At 32.9% G+C, this 21295-nt stretch overlaps 1 protein-coding gene across 1 annotated transcript in view; it reads left to right on the forward strand.

Annotated features, from left to right (window-relative positions):
- The first annotated feature begins 3712 nt into the window (after positions 1 to 3712).
- Positions 3713 to 21295, forward strand: part of LOC149578690 (cell number regulator 6-like) — a 78198-nt gene continuing 60615 nt past the window's right edge. The window contains exons 1-2 of the mRNA XM_089831099.1: positions 3713 to 4234; positions 5346 to 5460. Coding sequence (XP_089687225.1) covers positions 4124 to 4234; positions 5346 to 5460 — 226 coding nt within the window. The 5' untranslated portion in view covers positions 3713 to 4123. The remainder of the gene's footprint in view (positions 4235 to 5345; positions 5461 to 21295) is intronic.

Below are 21295 nucleotides of genomic sequence, written 5' to 3' on the forward strand. Positions count from 1 at the left end.
AGTTTTTACTCTAGTATGAGAACATTTTAAGTTAAATAGTTTATTTGTAAAAGTTTAATACTAATCCAAATTTTATAAAATGAATTAAATTTAGTTTTTAAAACTTGTAATGATTTCTATAAAAGAATAGAATATAAAAAGATTAGTAAATTAAATAATACTTAAAATTAAAGACAAAAATATAATATTGACAACATTACTTTTAGTATCACGAATAAGTATTACTTTATTTTTCATATCTCATATCAATGTTGAATATTTTTACTAGTTCTATGAGCTGTAGATGCTTTTGGAACAAGTAAAACTTAGTTACGTGTTCATTATTTTATTGTCATATCCTACACAATGTTATATTATATTTTTTTAAAATCCTAATTTTAGATTTTTTTTTTTGGATAAAATACTCATTGATGCATGACCCCATTAAAAATCTCTCCAATAATTACAACTAACAATAATATTTTAAAATAATGAAATTGGCGGAAAGTAAAGTTAGAGAGAAAAAATGAATGGGTAGCAATGATATTACAAGTATGTCTGGTACTATAGGTAGCAGATAGAATGGAGACATAGGTCTATCTTTTAACCCCGTCTCATGGAAGATTGTAGCTTGTGAATCATGAAACAGAAACGAAGCATTTAATTATTTTTGGAATTGAAAGGTCGCTCATACCTCCCAAATATAGAAGACAACACAAAAATAGTCCCTACATTTACAATATTTTGTGCAACAGCTGGCGAGGGAGATTTGAAGGAAGGAGGAGTTGATGTAGATGATGGATCCATTCCAATGGGGGCTTCCCTTGGTGTAGGATTAGTACCTACAGTCCCTGATGCTATACCATGCCACACTCTTTTTGTCAATTTGCCAATAGTCTGAAAAATAGTATTATAATTACAGTAGTAAAAAGTCTCTGCATGACCAATACATTTTTTGAACATAGGCAAAATGATTCTATAAAACAACTAATATACTCAAGCATCTAAGGCGTTAAAGTGAAGTTAATGGTGATGCAACCACAGAAGTAGCCGATGACACAAGTGTTGATGTGGCCATAGATAAAATTGGAGACATTGCTATTGGTTTTGCAAATTTTCTAGAGACATATAAGTTGGTGATTTTGTTGGGAAAATGTTGCAAAATAAAATTCAAAAAGCATCATACCTAAATTTATATATCTCAAGCTGGATGACAAAATCGAATTCTGTTGCTGACACCCATATATCATATAATAAAAGGCCATATAACTATCACAGTAAATTTTCTTGGCCAGAGGACCAGTAACAACCCTAAGTAGTCAGACTTGGAGACTTGCAGTTACTGGATGACACCTGCACCAATAGAACAGGGGGTTTTAGCGTTTTAGCATAAGAAGCCTGGAAGGTTCTTTAATGCGTGGAAAGAATGTGGGGAAATTTCCAGAAACTAATATTTTGTAATTTTGGTGTTAATGAATTAATATTATCCCCAATAAAATTGATACTAGCCAATCAAAATATAGACATTAATGCTTAAAAATTAATTTAAAAATAAACTTACATTTTAACTTTAGAAATACACTATTTCTGAATGACAAAATTAATTCAGTGTGGCAACTTGGAACATTAGTTCCAAGCCTATATAGGCAAGGACTAATAATAATTAAAAATACTAAAACATTAAACCACAAATACTAACATTTTAGACTAACCAATATATTTTTAGTTCCTACCATGGGCAAGAATAGTTATGCATTCATGTCATGCTAATATTACATTAACACTAACTAATCAAATTAAAGAATTTAAAATATTATATAAAACTTCAACTGTTTATATATTTCTCTAATTTTTCATTATTTTATAAATCACATTTTTCATTCATTCTTTTGGTCTATACTATTTTTGGTGGGAGAGAAAATTATTTTTCTTCAACAAAAATACAAATATTTTCTAACAACTTCAACTTGCATTAATTCAATTGCATTAATTACAACTTTATCTTTGTGACAAGTTGATAAGATTTTGTTTTTCAATCATATTATCTTCCACCTCACACAACATGTTTAATCAATATTAACTCTCAATATCAATATAATTTCAATATGTTGCATCTTTCTATTTGAATTTCTAATTTTTTTAAAACTTTGATTTTTTAATAAAAGTAGTTAAATTATTAATATTATTTTATTTTTGTAAAAATAAATTAAACAATATTATTTTTTAATTATATTTTATAATAATGTCTGTAATATGTATAATTGATAAGTGTTACAATTTGTAAATTATATCATTTATTATTAGTAATATTTTTTATTTAAACAATTTATCAATTAGTTTAAATATTTGAATTTCTATTAATATGTATAATTGATAAGTGTTACAATTTATGAATTATATCATTTATTATTAGTAATATTTTTTATTTAAACAATTTATCAATTAGTTTAAATATATTTAAAACTTAAATATATGTTTTAATATTAAATTAATAATTATATTTTACGTAAAAAAATATACGAAAGAAAATAACCAAAAAAAAGAAATAATTCAATCCTAAAAGATATATAAATTATTATTAAATTTTTATAAACTATGTACTAAAATTAAATTAAATAGTTATATTCTATTTCTTATTTATTACATCATTTTTATTCTTCAACATCAAATTTATATGTATTACATCTATTTATTATTTACAAATGTACATATTAAATTATATAGATATTATTTCATAATTAAAAATTACTTAATTTTACGAAAATTTTGGAAATAGAAAACATTAAATAGTGAACCTTTTCTAATTGTATAAAATTAAACAATTAGTTTTACTCATAAAATATTTTTATATTTCAATACATTTCATTTTTCCTTATACAAATGTGAATTTTAATTAAAAAATTAAATTTTTAGTTTCATTAATTAAAATATAATACATTTAATTTTTTTAATTATAACCATGATTTTATTTTGACTATTTGTTTTATTAAGAAAAATAATTATATTTAATTCTCTCTCTCTCACACACACAACTTATGTTGGTATCACTCAATCTTACTATTTTATCTCTCTTCATCTTCTTCCTTTATATTATCTATCCTTTTTTCCTCTACATTTATGTTTATGTTGTTATTGTTCTATTCTGCTATTTATCTCTATCTAATGATTAAAAATAGTGTGACTTTCATTTGATAATCAAGATGAGAATAATACATAGTTGGGGGTTTTTTCAATTACTTATAGTTCTCTAATAGCATGCATAACATGATTAAACATATAACGTGATACTCCAAATATTTCATCACTTCTTCAAGTTCTATAATTCAAATATTGGTATGGATATCTTTCCTCATTGCACATATTTTAAGTTGTCAATGTAGAAAGTGCAAATTTGTCTAAAGCATATGTATTGATTGTAGTATGATAGTAAGTACTTAGTGCCATATTGGGGACTTTGGCCTCTTATTCTTGGACTTAAATGCCCAAAGATATAATAATATAACACAAGAACTTAACAACAAAATATGAGTCATCCTATCAGATCACAAGTGCATTTCTAAGACGAAAATTTAACAACAAAATATAAGCCATCTTATCAAATCACAAGTGCATTTTTAGACAAAAATTAATGCATTCACAATGTTAATTTAGAACTATTTAACCTTTTTCTCACTCATGTACACCTTTACAACCATTATGCATTAAGTAGAACTATGGCGCATTATGTCTCTTGTTAAAAATGGAAACTTTACTTTTAACCACTTCGCTCATCTATAGAAATAGATCAATTTAATAAAACAGCGATTGGGTCTTTTCCACTCCTCGGCGTTAAAATTTTCTTTCCACGTCGAAGAAGTGAAGGTAAAATAAAATTACCTCGTCACTGATACGACACATAAAAGTTCAGAATCTGCCGTTCGAAGACGAAAATGATAGGAAAAACCCTTCCAAAGCGTAAATTTACAGACCTAAAATCGACATAACTGGGTTAGCAAATTATTTAAGCCGGTCCTCTCTTAAACTGGGTAAAACACAACTCTGAAATCCTTCTAAGGTTTAATTGTTAAGTGACTGCAACAGAAGAATTGAAAGGGGATCCACACTGTATATCAGATAAGTTGTCAACAAGAACATAGAAGTAGCTATGACGGAAAACAGCAATGTATCACGGTATGTGAAATTAACAAAGGAACGGGACATCGAAGTGGAGGACATACACCCTGGAGAACTTAATCAGCCTGTACATGTTCCCCAGGTTGTTTTACATTTCAACCCGCTTATCTATGACATGCCTGAGCTTTTTTAATTTTTCGGTTTATATGGGCTTTTTTTTGTTCGCGTCTGTAACACAATTTTTAGAATATTCTTAGTTCGAGGAAGAAAAATACATATAGGACGTTCTAAAATAATTTTAAGTATCCGTCATTTTATTCCTTATGCAAATCATTTGGCTTGAAATCAAGTTTGGGCATGTGATGAAGTAGATATATTATTCAAATTATGTTAAGGTTAAGAATGCATTTTCTCCTCCTACGAATGGGTTTTCCATTAGGTTTGGGTTCTAAACTTCTAAATCAATGATAGGGGGCATGCCCTTTTGCTGGGTTCGGTGAGATGAGACTGGCCCTAGAGCATGCAGGCTGGGCTGATTCTTCCTATAATAAAATTTAGTGGCCCGGACTTCATAAAACAGTGGGTATCTCCTGCTGGAAAATTTATCTGCTGCCAGGCTTAAAATGGATTATGGGGCTATCTTGATAAACATGGTATAGCATTTGAGACTGAAGCCTCAACTTTCATCTTTGGTTTTTTAACTTTTATGTTTCATTTTTTATGCTCTCCATACATCCTTGAACATGTTTAATTGTTTTTTTTTGTGATTCTAATTTCTAGAGTTATATAATTGAGGATTTGGTAGTTGCTTCTGATGCATGGTCTCAAAAAGAGCAGCAAATGAAGTTGGAATATTGAGAGACATTCAATTGTTTATAAATTTCCCCAAGTGAACCTGCATATTGTTTCCATACCCTGTTAAGCTTCAGGCCTGTTACACTTTTTTTCTCCTTTTCTATGTTATTGTATACAATTGTATATTTGTTACACTGCATGTATGATTGAACATGGCTTCAATTGTTTTCATGGGGTTCAAATAAAATTTGATTAGGATTTGTAGTTTATAGTTCTAAATGTCCATTGCGTATTAAATATTCATTTGGGTGGGGCTGGGTTTTCTGAAACTAATCTTCATGTCTGATTCCCAAGTAATTTGTGTTTCAATGAAGCTATGTGATTACTTGTATAGTTTTCCTGTTCTTGTTGCTGCAAGGAACTGATAAAACTGAAATGCTGATTTTGCTTTTGATCAGCTAACAACACGTTCATGTCGGGAGTGTGGTCAGCCTCTTCCTGAAAGTTATGAGCCACCAGGAGATGAACCTTGGACTACTGGAATTTGTGGTTGCGCTGAAGATCCTGAAACTTGTAAGCATCCTTGCATTATATCATGTTTATCTTTTCCAATTCATTTAATCTGTTCAAAACCTGTATCACACATGCCTTTTTGGTGTAAACTTGATTTACTTTAGAACTTCATCTTTATTTTGATTCTCTTTGCCGTATGTTGTAAATGCAATTTGAGAAAAATGTGTTATTTTTGGGGCCCCTAGCAAATCTTTACAACCTCTATTATAGTCTATTTGCTCTAGCAAATACCTGTATCTGAATGTTGTACTATTAATAATTAGCTAAGGCAGGGCCCCATGGAGGGAGCTTGGGCTCTATTTTTGTGGAGCTGGAGGTCTATGATAATTATTTTTGAGGGCTAAAGATTTATTTGGAATCTTTTCCTACAAAATAGGAGCTCTGACTTTTTAGCCCTCTCAATTTGAGTGGGTAAAAACAGGGTGGGGCTGGAAACAGCCCCACCAGCTTAGGGGATTTTTTCGCCACATGTCAACAATCCACTCATCATTTTCCCACCAAAAAAATTACAATTTTTTTAGAAAAATACAAGTTACATAATAGCATATTATAAAATTAAAAATTTATTTATGATAGTAATAAAATAATGACACCATAAATTTAAAATCTTAAAGTGATCTTCACTCTCAAATTCATGGGACCTCTAGCTTCCTTAAATTTAGGAGCTAAAGTTTTGAGCAGAAAGAAGCTATAAATTTCATGGGACCACTCACCCTCAAATATTCCTAAAAATTCTCAGGGGTCACCTGCGCCATTTTTAAGGAACCCCCCCCTCAATGGGACCCAAATAATGAATGAGGAGACACACTACATGGATATGTATATTTTATCAATAGATTTGCAGTTAGGGATGTGCATTTACATTTGTAATGGATCACTTGTCTATTCAGATATAGCTATACTAATTTTCTTATGTAGTTGAACATCTTTCCTATCTTGCTACAAATCTTTGCAATGATCTCAACTAACAATGAAGGTGATAACCATTTTTGTCATGATGGTCAAGCACAGGGTTTGTGTATGTATGATTGAGAGGACTTTTTGGTCTTTGTTTGCGGTGGATTATGTGGAAGACTAAAACAGTTCTTTACTTTCTGGAGGAGAATCTTGAAGGTGCACATTGTTCGTAACTTCCTCAACTTCTTTTTCATCTACGACTCCAAAGGAGTTGTGGAATGGTTTACAAAACTTGTTTCACAAGCCAAATGAGCTATGAATTTTCATGAATACTGACTAAGAAACAAATATGTTGACATCAATCACAAATCATTAGTGCCACACATAACAACAACGATTCCACTCTCAAACAAATCAACAATCTCCATCTCTAACAATTGTCCCTTTGGCATTGATGGCAACATATGATGTGAAAAACCTTCACTGCACAGAGTAATATCTCTCATTACTCGCTCTCCCAACATTGCTTTGATAACTCTTTTTATCACATGACTCCCTCTCCCAGCATTGCTTTGATAACTCTGTTTTTCATATGACTCTCTCCCCTCCTTTGACATCAATGGCAAAGGGCCAGCATACTCTTCACATAGCTCAAGAACTTAAAAACACTTCCCCTTAGGAGCAGCTCCCAAAAAGATCAAGTTCAAATGTAGGATAGGTCAATTAGGACCATTGGAATGATGCCATTTTGCATCAATCAGTTCTGGAAAGGTGGGGCTATCACCCCAAGCATACCTCTGGGATACTCCAAGGCATCATTTGGTAAGGGCTTGGTAAAGATGCCAACAATGTGTTCCTTAGTAGCCACATACTCCAACTTCACTTCTTTCTCATTCACCTTCTCTCTTAGGAAACAATACTTGATTGAAATATGCTTTGTCCTTGAATGTAGCATAGGGTTCTTTGAAATGTTAATAGCACTTGAATTATCACAATGAATAGTGATCGGTTCATCATCGGCAACTCTAATATCCTTGAACGTTTGCTTCATCCAAATATCTTGTGTACAATTAATAACAGCAACAACATATTCAGATTTGGTAGTAGATTGTGAAATACAATCTTGCTTTTTACTCAACCATGAAACTAATCTTCTTCGCAAGAAGAATGCTCCTTCACTAGTGCTCTTCCTATCATCAATATTACTTACTTAATCCACATCGGTGTATATATGAAGTGTGAAATCATCAACTCAGTCATACCATAATCTATAGTCCATTGTTCCTTTCATATATCTAAATATTCTTTTAACGGAAGCTACATGTGTTTCCTTTGGATCAACTTGATATCTAGCAACAATTCCAACCACATTAGTCATGTTAGGTCTTGTGTGAGTTAGATATTGCAAACCTTCAATCACAGATTTGTATTTGGTCATATTAGTAACTCTTAAATTCATCATCCTTTGTTAATTTACTACGTGTAACCATTGATGTTCCAATTGGCTTTGAGTCTTTCATTCCAAATTTCTTCAACAGTTCTTGTACATGCTCCGTGATATGAAATCCTTGTCTCAGTTTGAGTAATTTGCAAACCAAGAAAGAACTTCATCTCACCTATCATAGGCATCTCAAATCCCTGTTGCATGTCGTTAGATTTGTACTCATCTCATCATCACCACCAAAAATATAAATATTTGTCTAACTGTGCATGCTAGGCTCTAGATGCTTGCTTAAATCCATATAAAGCTTTATTCAATCGGTAAACCACGTCCTTCTAATTATCAACAATAAATCCATTCAGTTGCTTAACATAGACTTCTTCCTCAAGATTTTTATTTAGAAATGCAGATTTAACATCCATTTGATATACTTTGAAATTCTTGTAATCAACATAAGCAAGTAACAATCTAACAACTTTAATTCTAGCAACAAGTGCAAATGTCTTATCAAAATCTAAACCTTCCATATATGAACATCCTTTGCAAACCAATCTAGTATTGTTTCTAACCACTTCACCATTTGCATTTAGCTTGTTCTAGAAAACCCATTTAGTTCCAATAACATTTTTATCTTTTGGTCTAGGAATTAAAATCCATATCTCGTTCTTCTCAATTCGATCTAATTTTTTTTTCATGACTTTAATCCAATTATCATCTTTGCAAGCTTCATTAACACCATACCTTTTATATGTGAATATCCTTTGCAAACAAATCTAGCTTTGTTTTTGACCACTTCACCACTTGATAAGTAGGAGATAATTTCCACAGCAAGTCAAATTGTGATATTGCTATCAGGATTTAACTGTGTGATTTTTTGAGTCAAACTCATTGACCTATATTTCATGAGTAGTGATTCAACATGAATCCATCTCTCATGAGAATAAATGGAACACTTAGCACTCATTGGATCTAGGCAATGCTCACAGGGGTGAAGCACCGGGACTTCCCGGGAGGTCAACCATCCTAGTACTACTCCAGCCTGAGCGCGCTTAACTACAGAGTTTCCTCCATGGTTAAACCCAAAGCTTGCAACCCCATTTTAACCATAGAGGAAACTTCGTAGTTAAGCACGCTAGGCTGGAGTAGTACTGGGATGGGTGACCTCCCGAGAAGTCTCGGTGCTCACCCTTGTGAGCATCGCCTAGATCCAATGAGTGCTAAATGTTCCATTTATTCTCATGAGAGATGGATTCATGTTGAATCACTACTCATGAAATATGGGTCAATGAATTTGACTGAAAAAATCACACAGTTAAATCCTGACAGCAATATCACACTTCACCACTTTCATTCAGCTTGTTCCAGAAAACCCATTTAGTTCCAATAACATTTTTATCTTTAGGTCCAAGAAGTAAAATTCATGTCCTGTTCTTCTGAATCTAATCTAATATTTCTTTCTAGCAACAAGTACAAATGTCTCATCAAAAGCTATACCTTCAATATATGAACATCCTTTGCAAATCATTCTAGCTTTGTTTCTGACCACTTCACCTTATTCTTTCAACTTGTTTTGAAAAACCCATTGAGTTCCAATAATATCTTTATCTTTAGGTCTAGGAAGTAAAATCCATGTCCTATTCTTCTCAATTCAATCTACCTCTTCTTTCATAACTTTGATCTAGTTATCATCTTTGCAAGCTTCATTAACACTTTTAGGTGCAACTTGTGAAATCAATCAAATTGCATCTCTAGCAATCTTTCCTTGAGTCATAACTCCTTTATTCTTATCACCAATGATCTAATCTTTACTATGATTAAGCTTTACATGCTTCAGACTCTTTAGAGCTTGAAATTTCTCAACTTTAATTCCATTGTAAATCTCTTCAACCAAACCTTCCTGAATTGTATTATGATTCTAATTTTGCTCTTCTATGATCTGTAACTGATTATCTTCATCATCATCTAACTCATTACTGCACAATCTCTCTTGTATCTGCAATCTTTCATCAACTCTCAACAAGTTTCTTTAATCTCTGATCATAGCATTGGTAGGCTTTGCTCTTAGAAGAATAACCAAGAAATATTCCATCATCATTTCTAGGATCAAACTTTCCTATGCCATCATGTCTCTTGATGTAACATTCACTTTCAAAAATTCTGAAGTGCTTAATTGTAGACACATGTATATACCATAGATCATAAGGTGTCTTACTGGTACAATGCTTTATCTGAACTCTGTTCAATGTCTAGACTGTAGTAGCAATAACTTCTCTCCAATATATTTGTGGTACTTTTCCTTCCAACATCATAGTCCTTGCATTTGTACTTATGCAATCGATGTATGTTTATGTAGTTGATCAATTTAGCTTCTATTTGATGATGTTATTGTGTCTTTAAGCTTTATTCAATAATGGGTACATGAAACAAGTTTTAAATCCTTACAAATCTCTAAATTTCAAGGTTTTTTTTCACTTTGCTGAGTCATTTTAGAGTCCTGAGGCAAGTTGACCTTGCCAAGTCTAAGCCTGAACTATGATACGTACATTGCTTGAAGATCTCCCATTAAGGTTCAAATAATGAAGATGCTGGTATAAAGTTATGAAATGAGGATTTCACATATATTACTTGCATTTTTGAAAAAATTCATCGAATCCATTTTGTGCAAACTGCCGCTATCACTTTATTTCATCTCTTGAAATTGCATCTCTTCAAAACATTTTGTCAAATAGTTCATGCTTCTTGTATGTGATTCTATATTGTGAAATGCACTATGCATTTTGTCAAATGACTTATATGTGTAGTCTTTGTTTCCATGTTTACGTGTATACCTTGCAAGAAAGTTCCCAAATATAATGTATAATTATAAATCTCCCCATCAACATACTTGAATGGATGTTCATAACTAATTCCAAAGTTGTCATGTTGTTATCAAGATTTAAATGTGTAGTTTTTTGAGTCAAACTCATTGACCCATGTTTCATGAGTAGTAGTTCATAATAACCTATCTCTCATGAGAATGAATGGAATACTTAGCACTCATTGCATCTAGGTGATGCTCACAGAGGTGAAGCACTGAGACTTCTTGAGGGGTCACCTATCCCTGTAATAGTCCAACCCAAGTGCCATAACCACAAAGTTTCCTCCAAGATTAAGCCCCTGTAATAGTCCAACTCAAGTGGCATAACCACAAAGTTTCCTCCAAGATTAAGCCTGCTATGCTTGTAACCCCATTTGAAAAGCCTTTAGCAAGTGTTTTGTCTTATAGACCATTCATTAGAAAGCCCCTTGAGCTCATCAATTGATAAGTAGGAGATTTTTCACAACAAGGCAAGTTGGCTTAATTTTGGAGGAAACTATGTGGTTAAGCACACTTGAGTTGGAGTAATACTGGGATGATTGACCTCCGAGGAAGTTTTGACGATTCACCTCTGTGAGCATCACCTAGATGCAAAGAGTGCCAAGTGTTAAATTCATTCTCATGAGAGATGGTTATTGTGAACCACTACTTGTGAAACATGGGTCAACGAGTTTGACTTTAAAAATTACATAGTTGACTCTTGATATCAATTCCACAAATTGACTTGTGGCAAATATCTCCTAGTTATTCCAAAGTTTCCAATTTGTGCAAGTAGAGAAAATTCGGGTAGCAATTATGGAATTTGGCTTCATGCTTATATCATGTCCCCATTTTAAGAGAGAATTTTAAAAATAATTAAATAAGATAATATTATTAAATAAATAATGATAATAAAATCATACAATAAGTATTAATATATAAAAAATAAGAAATTATAATATATATATATATATATTGATAGGTAATGGGCGGAAGCCTCGATTGTTTATTTATTTATTATTATTTTGTTGAGATTAACTATTATCATGCGTTAAGCTCTAATAGGCTCGAACCCAAGACCTCCTAGATGAGAGGCTCACAATTTTCCATTGTGTTGTAAGCTCTTGCGTAATTATAATAAAATATTATTATAATATATAGAAATAAATAATAATATGATCTTTTATCAATAAAATAAGATCTAAAAATAAATAATATTAAAATTACAATGGATGAATATTTAAATAAAAATTGACTACAAGAGATAATATTATAGAATGTAAATAAGTATATAAATAATATAACATAGAATAATTTAACTTAATTAATGAAAAGTCAAGAGATGAGTAATAATGAGACGTGACTCCTTTAAAATAAGATCTAAAAGAGAGGAGTAAAAATAGTAATAATGGAAGAGGTAAGTAATGGAAGAAAATAAGAAAGAGACTTTCTCAAAAGGTATTAATGATATTGAAAGGATGTGACTTTTCAAAAGGGTCATAATTATGAATGGTTGTGGCTCTTCAAAAATGTTTAATCATAAAGTATTGTGACTTTCTGAAAGGATTATGATTATGAAGGGCTGTGACTTTTCAAAAGGATTGTAACTATGAAGGGTTGTGACTTTTACGTAGATTATAATTATGAAGGGGTGTGACTTTTCGAATGGATTATGATTATAGTGGAGATCATAAATACAATGAAATTTCTTCAAAAGGAGAAGGAAATAAATAATCTTATATGATTCTAAGATATATTTTATCTATATGATGTACACATTTATATATTTGCACAACTTATAATAAAATAATTATGTTATTTTGAGGACAAACAATATTATTTAACAAATTTGAATACTATTATCATTATTATGAAAATTATTCTCAATATTATAATTATTATCAAGTATTTAAAGAGAGGAGTCTAGGATGCAATCAAGGAGAGACTCAAGTAAATTCCAATCAATGGATGTATCCCAATAGAGGGTGGGGGTCAGCATTCCGTAAATCTTTGTAAAATAGACTTGGATTTGCAGACTTTGAGGGAACACCAATTGAGGATTGGTGTTTAAGAAACTTGATTACACCCGAAGTCTCCTTCTTAAACCTAAAAGTAATCTCCACCATTATCATTATCTAACTTATGGATAAGGATGTGTAGTGTTGCCAAGGAGGGGCTTGTTTAAATCCAATCTAATGGATCTTATCCCAATTGAGGGTAGGGGTCAACATTCTATACATCTTGGTAAAACGGACTTGGATCTGTAAACTTTGAGGGAGTGCATTGATGGTGTCTAGGCAACTTGGATAATGTCTATATCTTTCAGTCTTAAATCCAAATAATAATATCATTTGATAATTGAAATGATTGTTACAAACATTACTATTGATATAATAAGTATCACTGCTGACCGACTCGAAAAGGGGACATTACAGCCTAAAAATTAAATTTACTTGAAGATGCTCAACAAAACAAATGTTCACGTCATGCAATTGTTCCACAAAAAAACAACAGTTCTTTTATGCATTTTAACAAACAGTTTAAAATACGTTGTTTGTGCTTCCCAATCTACATTTCTCTCTACCATAATTAATGAATAGGGTGTTTATTAGTGGTGAATATTCGTAATTTTGCAAATTTTAGAAACTTTTTGCTAGTAATTTGGCTAATAATTTAAGATTTAACGCAACCTAAATCGCCACATTTTTATCAAATTTAGTTCTAAAATATTTAAAATTGCTCAATAATTTATTTTAATAAAAAAAATTAAACTCAAAGATTCACTACAATATTCGATACATGATTAGATTTGATTTACCTAAATATTATATATTATCAAAGAAATTAAAATTAATTCACCAATAATTATCATAATTATTAGTTACTTTAGGGATATATTACCAATATTTAGTTTTCAATATTGATTTAAAATATAATGTAATTATCTTCACAATTTCCATGAGATAAAAGATGTTCTATTTTGATTTGTAATATTCCATGACGATTAGCAAACTTCCTATTATTATTGAGATTTGCCAATATTTTCTACTCAAAAATTATGATTCCAAAATAATTGCCAATGTACATAATATTTAAAATAAAAAAATTGAGATATTTGCTGATAAAAATAATTTGATTTTTCAAAATAATGAAAGATTCGCCAATAATTTATATCTTTTTCTGGAGGGGGGTTTCTTAAAGTTTACCCTATTTACGAACTATAACTTTTGGCAAAATCCTAATACTCAAATAGTTTCTCCTTTTAAAGCGTTTATTATATTGCTAAATAAGGTTTTCAAATTGGCTTTGTAAATGTGAATTGCATTTGTTTGAACGTTTCAAAAGGCCCTTCAGTAAATCCATTGTGTAGATCTAGAAATTGTGTTCCATGCTTCGAGATTCTTTTTGGATGGTTTTCCTCTGAGTATTAACTGATGCGTGTTCTTGCATATTGTTTAATTCAGACGCATTGCTTATGATCCACACTTCAAAGGTCTATGAACCATTGCATTATTGGATCATTTCCAATTCCATATTCATTTTCCTTGTATGCATTTCCATGCAATGTTCCAAAACTTGTTACTTTTGCCATTGGTTGGGGAGAGATTGGTAAATGTCTTGAAATTCACCCTTGTTCTTTCTATTTGCATTACCTTGAAAGATTCTAAAGCTTTTTCAACACATTCATTTGATTGACAATTAAGTTCCCAGAAAAACTATCAAGAATATGCATATTTGAAAAGTCAAGACAATTTAAGCTCATAGCTTAGGATCTTGATTGCCGAGCATAGAAGAAATCGGTGGTTTTGAGTGCTCAAATTTTGAGCATTGATAACCAAAATGTTTCAAGTGCCTGATTTTTAATCATTCATAACAAAATGTTCTGAGTGCTGGCTTTTTGAGCATTTCTAACCAAAAAGTTTTTAAGTGCTTGATTTTTGGGCATTCATGTAAAGGCCACAACTACAAAACAAGTACCACACCAGCAATCTCCATAAAAAGTGGAAAAACTCTACAAGAGTCGAGGTCAATATGCATAATGATCAGTCAACAAAATATAAAATTCTTTAATTTAAAATAAATAAATACAATCATGACAAAGAAGATAAATAGACAAGATCTGAATTACAAATGACAGTTTTAACAAGAATCAACAGCTAACTAATCAAAATACCCAAGAGACCATCTGTCGGTTACAAGAATACTGTAATGTTTTGATTATGATGACCTTTCAGACAAGAGCTCAAGAACGTACTCAAGAAACACAAAGGGTGAGAATATTGTAGGAGTGCTTTTCCACCCTACCATGAAGTTGTTAAGCTTCCTCAAAATCTTTTTTGACATGAAAGATGCCTAGCTTGACAATAAGGGAGCCTAATCAAACAAAACTATGAGAATAATGAAATAGTGTAAATGCTAAGTTACCGATTCGGATGCAAATTATGCTAAGTTACTGATTCGGATGTAGATTCCGAAGCGGATTCCGGAAGCGGATACGAGATGCAGGGATTTTTTTTTTTTGGATGTGGATGCCGGAGGAAACGTATATATATACATATATATTATAATATTAACATATGCATTTATATATATATAATATTATAATATTAACATATGCAAAGAAATGCAAGAAATATACAAAAACAAATCATTTGATAAAGCATAATATGACTATGAATCTATGATACTTAACAGTTAATTGAACCCTTAAACAAAATTCAAGATATTTCAAAATTCATATGATATTCATATATCAATATCAATATGTGCTTGTCCAACATTAGCGTTTAGTCTTGACTCTTAAACAATAAGTTCAAATAGGTCATGTTCAAGAGTTAAACAAAATAAAATTTAAAAACATGGTAAATGATTGAAGTCTGAAGATTCAATCAATCAGAGTCTGGCTCTAAATCATAGGGATTTGCAAGGAAATCCACATTCTCATTGTCATCTCCAACTGCTGAAAGATCATTTGAACCAAGCATGGTTCCACTTATGCTAGATGCACCACGTGCCACACTAACATCATCACCGTCTCCAACTATAACAAGATCATGAAGTGTTGCATCCAAATCTGCACACTCAGGGGCTACATCCCAAAGCTTTGTTGCCCCTTCCTTGTAATGATCATTCTTACGTGACAAAAGACGCAAGTTGGTGTGGACAAAGATCAAGTCCTCAGCTTTCTTGGAGCCTAACCGGTTGCGCTTCACCACATGGATAAAGGAGTATGTACTCCAATTCCTTTCAGCAGCAGAAGAACTAGCAACCTATATAGTTGTCACAAAACATACAAATGAAAAGCAAATTAATTTTATAGAATGTGTGAAACACTAAATTCTACAATGCAAGTGTAAACATAAAATTTTAAAACAAATTTACAAAACAAAATAAATAACTTACTTGTGATAGGACTTTGATTGCAAGGGGTTGAAGATGCTTGAAAGGTTGACCATAGATGTACCACCATGTGATAGCTCCCATTCTATTTTGGTCCTTTAGTGCAAATGGAGAATGCTTTAACCCCGAAGCAAACAACCCAAATTCTTCCCTCACTTTTTCATGAATTTCTTCCAGTGGGAAGAGTCTTGAAAGGGCTTTGTGGCACCCCTCAGCAACCTCCTCATCCGCAAATGGTGCAACTCTACCTGGCATACCAGCTATCTCCTCACTATAGTACCTAGAAGATAAGGCATATGCAAGGAGGTGCAATGGGGTAGTCATCTTATTCCAGCGATGGTTGATAATTGCTTGCATTTGTTTGCATAAGGCTTCACATTGTGTGGGGTCACTCTCATGTGCTAGTATAGAATGTTTTACCTTCTCAACCATGGTGTCCATGCCATCATACACATCCCCTAAGCAAGGTGTATCTATATCAGCAAAACGGAGCATAGTCATGATGGGCTTGGTGAAATCCAATACATATGCCACACGAGCCCACCGACTCTCATTCAAGATCAAATTCCTGATTCTTTGTGCTCTTTCTGAATTTGAGATTTTCCATACACTCCATTGATGACCGATGACCATTTGACTTAATGCATCTTTTACCTTCAGGAGTTGTCTCATAACGATTGTATGGGATGCAAAACGGGTCTCAGCAACCTAAGCAAGTTAACAATATGTCAATTGACAATATAATTATAAATTTTAATTTTTAACTAAATTACAAAACCATGAAACTTAGTAATTTAAAAAAATTAATTTACCTTCAGCAACTCCAATTTGGAGTATGTTCTAAAAATGGATTGTGACATGTGGTGGTTGGTCACAAACATCTGTATGTCCTCCCCCTCTTCATATATTTTCTTCACCCAATCTACTTCAGTGCCAATCCTCTGCATGATCAAGTTAAGGGAGTGAATAGTGCATGGAGTCCAAAAAATATGGTCATACCGATTCTCAACTAAAGCACCCGCACCCCTGCAATTTTTGGCATTGTCAGTGACCACCTGTACCACATCCTCACTACCCACCATCTCAATGGCCTCAATGAGAATTCTAGAAATGAATTCCGAATCCTTCACTTGCCCTTCACAATCAATGGCCTTCAAAAACATTGCCTCTTTGGGGGAAATTGCAATCACATTAATCAATGGCCGGTTTCTTGTATCCTTCCAACCATCTGACACAATAGTTAGACCTGAAGTTTTCCAAGATTTTTTGATTGGTTGAAGGTCTCTCTCTATATGTGCCCTCTCTTGTTGCAATAAAGTTGTACGCACCTTTTCATAGCCCAGGCTTGTGTAGTCAGTTGGTGATTCTTTGATTGCTGCCACCATTTCCTTCCAATATAATGATCTCACCAAGTTGAAAGAAAGCCCATTCGCATAGAGGCAACGTGCAATAGCTTCATCAACGCGGTCTCTTGCCCCCATTTTAAATGCGGTGTCCAATGGGCCTCTTTTACAGGTTGAAATTTCCACTTCTTCCTCATCCTCTTCTGGCACAGGTACCTGCAAGAATGGGTGTTGGGAGGATGCCATTGGTTCAGTGGGTGTCTTTGGCTTGCTCTTTGAGGAAGGGCCTTAATAGTAGCTTTTTTTTGATCTATTGATCAATGCATCAGCAGTTTCTTGTTCTCTTACAAATGAAAGTATTTCCGCGCTAGTCATCCTAGTACCATTTTTGCCTTTGCACATTCCAAATCCTTTGCCAGCAGGGCCCATAAAATGAAGCTTCACTCGAGAATATGAGCTATCGAAAGGTTTTCTTTTGTTACTTTGACAATAATTGCACTTCCAATAGTATGAGCCACCTCCTGAAACTTGTGATATCCGTGTTGTATGTCTCCACAAAGGAGAACCTACATCAATTTTGAAATTATCAGTCCCTTCCCCTCCTTGGCCCCCCATTGAACTTTGACTAGCACTACCACCGGTATCCATTCTTGCCTAGTTTTTGGCAACCTATTTTCTAAGAAAATAAATAAATTTTAATTAGTTCCTAACAACGATGAACATCAATGATCATGCATACAAGTGGAAAGAAGTGAGAAAAACTACTAAAATAGATACCCAAAGTTGCTTCTACATCTCTTTCAAAAAAAAAAAAAATTGAAAAAAAACTTTTAAAAAATCTTCAAGAACTTAAAAAAATCATCAAAAACTCAAAAAAATTCATCTAAATACTCAAGAAAAGGATTGATCACTTACCTTGAATGGTTTAAACTTCTTTGAGAAAGCTATCTCTCCCTCTTCAATCGATTCTCTTCGAAAATGCTGAACTTAGCTTCACAATGAAGGAGTGGCTGTAGGAAAACTCTAAAATGACTCTTGTGAATGCTTCTATGTTGTCTTCTAGGGTCGTTTTAGGGTTTTATTGTGAAAAAATGCTTTAAAAAATGCTTTTAGTCACATGTTGTTTCATAGTTTTAAGTTAAAATATACATTATTTTATTGGTTTTCCCCCTAACTCGCGCAGATGCGTCTGGATGCTCCCGGATTCCCTGCAGATGCTGCCCGGAAGCCACCCACAAGCATCTGGAGGCTTCCCGCATCCGTCTGTATCGAATGCGGAAGCCAGGCACTAGGGCCACGAATCGGTATCAGAGTGTAAATGTAATGTCCCCACTATTGGGTTAGCAAGAGAGGAGTAGAACCTGCAAAAGAAATGTCAAGAAAAAAAAAGTCTTAACTATATATTCTAGCCTCTATCCTAACCTCAACTTGAAAGATGTCTTTGAATCAGGTTTCTTAGCCCTTATTTATATGACCGTCTACTCTAGAGTGCACCCTTTAAGGTTCTTCTTGGACAGGACATCTTCTATTCAAGGCCAATCACATATGCATATGTTGACATCATCAAAATATTCTGTCACATAGGTATTATACTAGTCCGAGTCATGTTAGTCAGATGGAGATTACAACAACCTCACATACCAACATTACAGAGACTATACCAATCTCCACGGTGTATGGAGATTATGTTAATCTCTCATACCGACAGTACAATCTGATGTAGCCATTCACACGGGTTGTACTAATCTCTCGCACTAATACAATAGCCATTCATTTGAGGTTGGTACTAACCTCCCACACTAGCACTATGGTGTTCATTTATCCCATCTTAGCCATTCATATAGAGATAACCTCAAACCCTACTTGGCACTATAAGAGTTTTAACTTATTACTTCCTATATTCAATTAACAAATATAACATTAAATATAATTATGTGAATTTCCATTATTAAATATACACAAACCTTTAAATATCATTTTGAATGAATACATGTTTCAACTGGACTTATATAAATAAAAACACATACACGCACATATATAAATAGAACTTTGAATATACAACATACCTTATATACGTACCTTTGTGATTCCTTTACCACCTTGTAGAGTCAACTTGCTTCTTGCGTTAAGATATGCCAAGAGGTATGTGATTATATCTCTTTTGTTACCTTGTTCTATTTTCTCCTTTTGATACAATTTTTTTTCTTATTCAATACTAATATATAAATCTTTTTTAATTTTTCATCTACGTCCTTCCGAAAAGTCACAACCCTTCATAATTACAATCATTTCAAAAAGTGACAACGCTTTATAATTATAACCCTTTCATCATTACAACTGTTTGAAAAAGTCACTTGTTTTCTTCTCATTCATTTTCTCGTCCATTGATCAAAACATAGTCTAGGAAGATACAGAGGATGTTGGCACAAGCAAAAATGGGAAAATATCAAAATCCATTTTTTCGGTATTTTCTATGTTCTAGTATTTTGCATTTTTGGAGGTCTCCGAGGCATTTCTGGGCTTCGGCAGGGCCACGAAGTCATAGCACTACACTTAAAACTTATGACAATAAATGTAGAAATTTAGAAGATCTTTCCAAAAATTCTGATGGTTCGTGATTTCGAGCTACTAGTAGAAAGTTACAACTTCTACAAGTAGAAGTAAATTTTAATATAGTTTTTAATAGTTTCCATAGTTGTTAGAGTTTATTTTTTAATTAATTAGCTTGTGGACTTTTCGTCTTCATATCCAAGGGATAATGATGGCACTTGGGATCCATCAAACTTGTATAAACTCTATTTTTTGAAATGAATGGATCACTTTTTGGCGTGCAGAGCATCTACTGTTGCATTTTAACTGTTTTCAATTTATTCACAATACCGCAGGTTCTACACTAGATATTGTAACTTGGATTCATAATTCAGATCAGTGGTATCAGAGCTCGTTCGCTCCTGTATGTCCCATCGTACGTGGTCAGCTTATTGAAGGTTCAGCTTATCTTCCTTTGAGACGCACACGGTCGCAAATGGCAAAACAATCATCGGAAGAGATGGATGAATCCTTCAAAACACTGGTAGAAGAGGCATTAAATAAATAGTGTGAAGAAATGATGCAACAAGTTTCACAGATGCTTGAAAAACGAGAGTTACATGCCAGTCCAAGCAATCCAAAATTTGGCAGGCAAACCCCATTCTAGGTGCAGGTAAATTTTGACATTCCAACTTTTTAAGGAAAAATTGATGCAGATGTTGTTGATGACTGGTTGTCCAAATTGGAGAGGTATTTTTGTGTTAATAATTTCTCAGATATTGAAAAGATAACCTTCGCCCTCCTCAAAGTTGAGAATCAGGTGAAGTTGGCATGGGAGGTACACTTAACAACTGAAGAAACCCAAGAATCTTAGGATGGACATGAATTTTCTATGTTATTTGATGGAAAACCCACATGGGAAGAATTTGTAGAGCATATAGAACAAGAATATTGCCCCGAGGATACCTATGAACAAAAATATATGTAATGACAATTACTTTGATAGAAGCAAGACCAGTCAGTTCAGGCGTACGCCAACATTTTTCACACTCTCTGCAAAGCTTGGTATCAAAGACTCAGAAAAGCATCTAGTTCTGAATTATAAGAATGGTCTTCATAGATACATTCAAACTGAAATGGATTTCTTGAATATAGAAACATTACCCAGTGCTTTCAAATATACATCAAAAATTGAGGAGAAGTTCAAACAAAGAGGGAGGAGGGAAAATCCAATGAACAACAAATGGAAAGGTGAAGGTAATAAGTCAATGGGAAAACAAATAGCCAAGGAACCATCTCCAAATTCACCAGCAAAGAAGACATGGGGGGTAAAGAAAATAGGACAAGAATCAGGTATGTGGTCTGGAGTCCAGAAAAGTCCTCATAACA

The sequence above is a fragment of the Cupressus sempervirens genome, chromosome 1 (assembly GCF_028749045.1).
Source record: "Cupressus sempervirens isolate cs-2001-9-10 chromosome 1, ASM2874904v1, whole genome shotgun sequence".
NCBI lineage: Eukaryota > Viridiplantae > Streptophyta > Pinopsida > Cupressales > Cupressaceae > Cupressus > Cupressus sempervirens.